General features: G+C 45.5%; 1 protein-coding gene across 1 annotated transcript; it reads left to right on the forward strand.

Annotated features, from left to right (window-relative positions):
• The first annotated feature begins 260 nt into the window (after positions 1 to 260).
• On the forward strand, positions 261 to 4,180 carry LOC143635612 (uncharacterized). The gene is made up of 4 exons (XM_077103398.1): positions 261 to 482; positions 535 to 2,715; positions 2,833 to 3,507; positions 3,632 to 4,180. The coding sequence occupies exons 1-4, from the start codon at positions 261 to 263 to the stop codon at positions 4,178 to 4,180; spliced, it is 3,627 nt and encodes a 1,208-aa protein (XP_076959513.1).
• Positions 4,181 to 4,392: the final 212 nt, after the last annotated feature.

Below are 4,392 nucleotides of genomic sequence, written 5' to 3' on the forward strand. Positions count from 1 at the left end.
ATCTCATACTATCAAGTACTGATTGTCACGCCGGAGGGTGGTTACGAGAGAATCCCCCTCATTCCTCGTAACGAGCTCAAGGTGTTCTGTTTTGCAGGATACACTCGTCTGCGCCAAGAAGGTTTTATAACCCATCGTGTAGAATACTTAGCCGTAACCCTCGGACTAACGTGTTAGACCTTGGGGGTGGATTTGTGTTTCTTCATTGGCACCATCCGTGCATATAGCTAGAACAGTAACTCAATCCGTTCTTGACTCAGATGAGTGGCAAGACCACACCAAAAGAGGTTGGCCAGACGGCCAACCTAGAAGGAAACATTGAAAATCTGGACGTAGGTGGTACAGGTGAAGGTCTCCTTAATACCTCCACCATTCACCCTACCGTCACAGATAAAGAAAAAACCAAAGCACGTTCCAAAGCAACTATGCCGCCAGACATCATGGCGTGGCTCGAAGCAGAACAACAAAAACTGAAAAACAAAGTACAAGAAAAAATGGCGTCCATTGTGAAACCTAGATCACTGTTTGATACAGTCTCTAGTAGCAACGAAGAAGAAGAGTCTGAAGAAACTTAACGCCGATTGGTGCAAAAATACCATTCGCCAAACGCCTCCTGCTAAGCAGAACAGCAAAGCAGGAGAGAAGTCACAGCGGTCAAACCTCAAGGCAGATTCACGTCTAGACGACCCGGACTATGAAGAAAGCTGGAAAGGGTTAGACACCAAAAAATTAGTCAAATACCATCCAGAAGTGGCGGTCGATTTTTCCAAACCATACCGACCAACAACGTCGGCAGGAAAATCAAAGTTTGTGGCAAGAATAGCCGAAGCAGAGCTACCAGAAAATCCCAAGATCCCGCCAACGGTAGGCCAGTACAATGGTATCTCAGATCCATACGATTATTTGCAAACATTCACAGTTGCTGGGCTAGTATCAGGGTGGACCATGCCATTATGGTGCCACATTTTTACGCTAACACTAGTTGGAGCTGCCAGAGCATGGTTTGAAAGATTGCTAGATGGCCAGATTACAAGCTGGGAAGACTTAGCGAAGAAGTTCACCCAACAGTTTTGCCAGCAACGACGACACATCAGTGACCCAGCAGACATTCTGAATGTCATCAGAAGAGATAACGAAACACTAGAAGATTTCATTACTAGATTTAACGAAGAAGGCCTGAACATCAGCGGCGTAAGCGAAGAACTACTGTGGGCAGACTTTCGCCAAAACATAAAATGTGACAATCTTATTCGTAACCTTACAGGCAGAGATGGCATGCCGCAGCGATGGGATGATGTTATGACCGCGGCCAAAAGGTACGCGCGGATGGAAAAAAGCTTGGGGAAAGAACTGGCAAAGAACGACGCTAGAAATGACATCAATAAGGCCCGCCAGGGCAAACGGATGTCTTCCGTATGGTCAAGGTTAAACGACAGAGCATCCACCACATCTGAACCTTTTAGAACTAGACAAAAGGGTCATATGAATGCACCTCAGACGAACGCATCCAGATGGATCCCACTGACAAAAAGCGCAACTCATATCATGTACAGTGAAGGGATCCACCTAAAGAAGCCGGCACCAGTCAAACAGGGGCCAAACACAGACATGAAAAGTTACTGTGACTTTCATGAACAACATGTCCACACAACGAATCAGTGTGTGAACTTGAAAGACCCAATCGAAGAATGCGTAAAAAATGGCAAGTTGGATCATCTGGTCAGAAACATCAAAGGAAAATACAGACGTCCACCCCCAAGAGATGGTGGAAGACCAGAAAAGAAAATCAAAGACCTTCACGACAACATGATATCAGGCAACGTCCAAACAAAGAAGAGAAGAGAAACAGAGTGGGCGGCATGGAAGGAAGAACAAGTCATTTTCCCAAAAGTAAGAGGAGGGGCAAACAAGAAAGCACCCCTAGTGATTACAGCCGTATTTGGTCACTACAGGACACCACGTTTCTTTGTCGACGCGGGAGCAACATCCAACATCATGTACCGCCAGTGTTTCGATTTGGTAGAAGAAAAGGACAAGCGTCGGTTGACAGCTGTCAACGCCCCAATCACGGGTTTCAACCAGAGCATTGAATACCCACTGGGACAGCTGACATTCCCAGTCGATTTAAGTGACGGACTCCACTCACGAACAGAAGACGTCGATTTCCTAGTGATGGAGACTCCTCATCCACAGTATGATATAATTATGGGAAGAGAGGCTATCAGCGATTTCAATGCTACTCCGTCAACAGCACATGGAATATTGGGGGTGCCAACACCAACAGGAATAGAAATGATCCACGCCAACAAAGAATGCAACATGGCGGAAAGAAAAACACCGCCACAGAAGATGCTGAAAACAAGCAAAACTGGAGAAGTGGAAAAATGGGTGCTCAACAAAGAATTCCCAGAACAAAGCATAACCATTGGACCTACCATCTCTGAAGGAGCGCGTGCGACGCTCAAAAGCTTGTTAGTAAAAAACATTGATGTTTTCACTTGGACCCCAGGGGACATGACAGGGGTCCCAAGAAGCAAAGCGGAACACGAGTTAAGAATCAACCCGACTTTCGTCCCAGTTGTGCAAAAAAGAAGAAAGATGGGACCAGAACAAGCAAAAGCTTGTAATGAACAAGTCCAACAGTTAATAGATGCGGGCAGAATCCGAGAAATTCAGTACCAAACGTGGGTGGCCAACCCAGTAATGGTACCAAAGGCAAATGGCCAATGGCGCATGTGTATCGACTTCAAAGATCTCAACAAAGCATGTCCAAAAGATTGCTACCCTTTGCCAGAAATTGACCTCAAGGTTGACGCATTGGTACCATTTCAGCTCAAATGTTTTCTGGACGCATATAAAGGGTACCACCAAATCCACATGGCGGAAAGAGACCAAGACAAAACGGCGTTCCGAACAAACAACGGAACATATTGTTATAAGATGATGCCGTTCGGTCTAAAAAACGCTGGGTCTACATACCAACGATTGATGGACAGAGAATTCAAATCTCAAATAGGAAGAAACCTAGAGGTATACATGGACGACTTAGTCGTTAAAAGCAAAACGGAGGCAACAATGTTGAAAGCCATTGAAGAAACCTTCAAAACGCTAAGGTCAATCAGCATGAAGCTTAACCCAGGAAAGTGTTCCTTCGGAATGGAGGAAGGAAAATTCCTGGGAGTAGTGGTAACAAATGGCGGCTTCAGAGCCAACCCAGAAAAATTACAGGCTGTGTTAAAAATGCCTTCACCAAAATCTTTCAAGCAAGTGCAAACACTTAATGGCCGATTAGTCACGCTGAACAGAATTATGTCAAGTCATGCTGAAAAATCTTTTCCGTTTGTGTCAACCTTGAGGAATTGCCTCAATAGATTCCAGTTTCGGTGGACAGAAGAAGCGGAGAAAGCGTTTCAAGAAATTAAGACGCGCCTGGCCAAACTACCAACGCTAACAGCCCCAAAAGCTAGAAAACCGCTGATAGTATATCTAGCAGCTTCAGAAAGAACGGTCAGCACCGTCCTAATGGTGGCAAGAAGCGGCACTAAAATGCCCATTTACTACATAAGTCGCACCTCGCAGACGCAGAAACATGATATTCCACCTTGGAAAAATTAGTCCTATCTTGGTCCAGACAGCGCGCCGTTTACGAAGATACTTTCAGGGCCACCCAATACATGTTCTCACTAAATTTCGCCTACAAAATGTACTACACAAACCAGAATTATCTGGGAGGCTTGCAAAGTGGGTGATAGAATTGGGAGAACATGCCATCGAATACAAACCAAGGCCAACAATCAAGGGACAAGTCTTAGCAGACTTCATCGCGGAAATCCCGCAACAAAAAGAAGAAGAGTGCAAAAGAGAGATCGGAACCCATGAGCATCAACAAAAAGATGAGGTCTGGAAGCTGTTCACAGATGGAGCCACTAATGATGAAGGTGCAGGCGCGGGCCTAAAGATAACCAACCCGGAAGGACAACACTTTACGTACGCGATACGCCTAGAATTCAAGAGCACAAACAACGAGGCAGAGTACGAAGCATTGTTGGCAGGGTTGAGGATCGCTAAAAGGTTGGGGGCCCGCCATCTAGAGGCACACGTGGATTCAATGTTAGTGGCAAATCAGATTGAAGGATCATACTACGCAAAAGATGACAAAATGGCGTCATCCTTAGCGTAAGCTAAAACACTGATGGCAGCTTTCGTCTTATGCAAGATTAAACACATAAACAGAAGCGAGAACAAACATGCGGATGCCTTAAGCAAACTGGCCTCAGTTGGTTTTGAACACCTCGCAAAAGACGTCCGCATCGAAGTCCTGACAACGCCTTCGATAATGAATAAGGAAGTTCTCGTATGCTCAGAAGCAGGGAAAAGTTGGATGACGCCAAT

Source organism: Bidens hawaiensis, unplaced genomic scaffold (assembly GCF_021521415.1).
Source record: "Bidens hawaiensis isolate Kalapana, Puna unplaced genomic scaffold, B.hawaiensis_p1.1 tig00007614_1, whole genome shotgun sequence".
In the NCBI taxonomy this organism is placed as follows: domain Eukaryota; kingdom Viridiplantae; phylum Streptophyta; class Magnoliopsida; order Asterales; family Asteraceae; genus Bidens; species Bidens hawaiensis.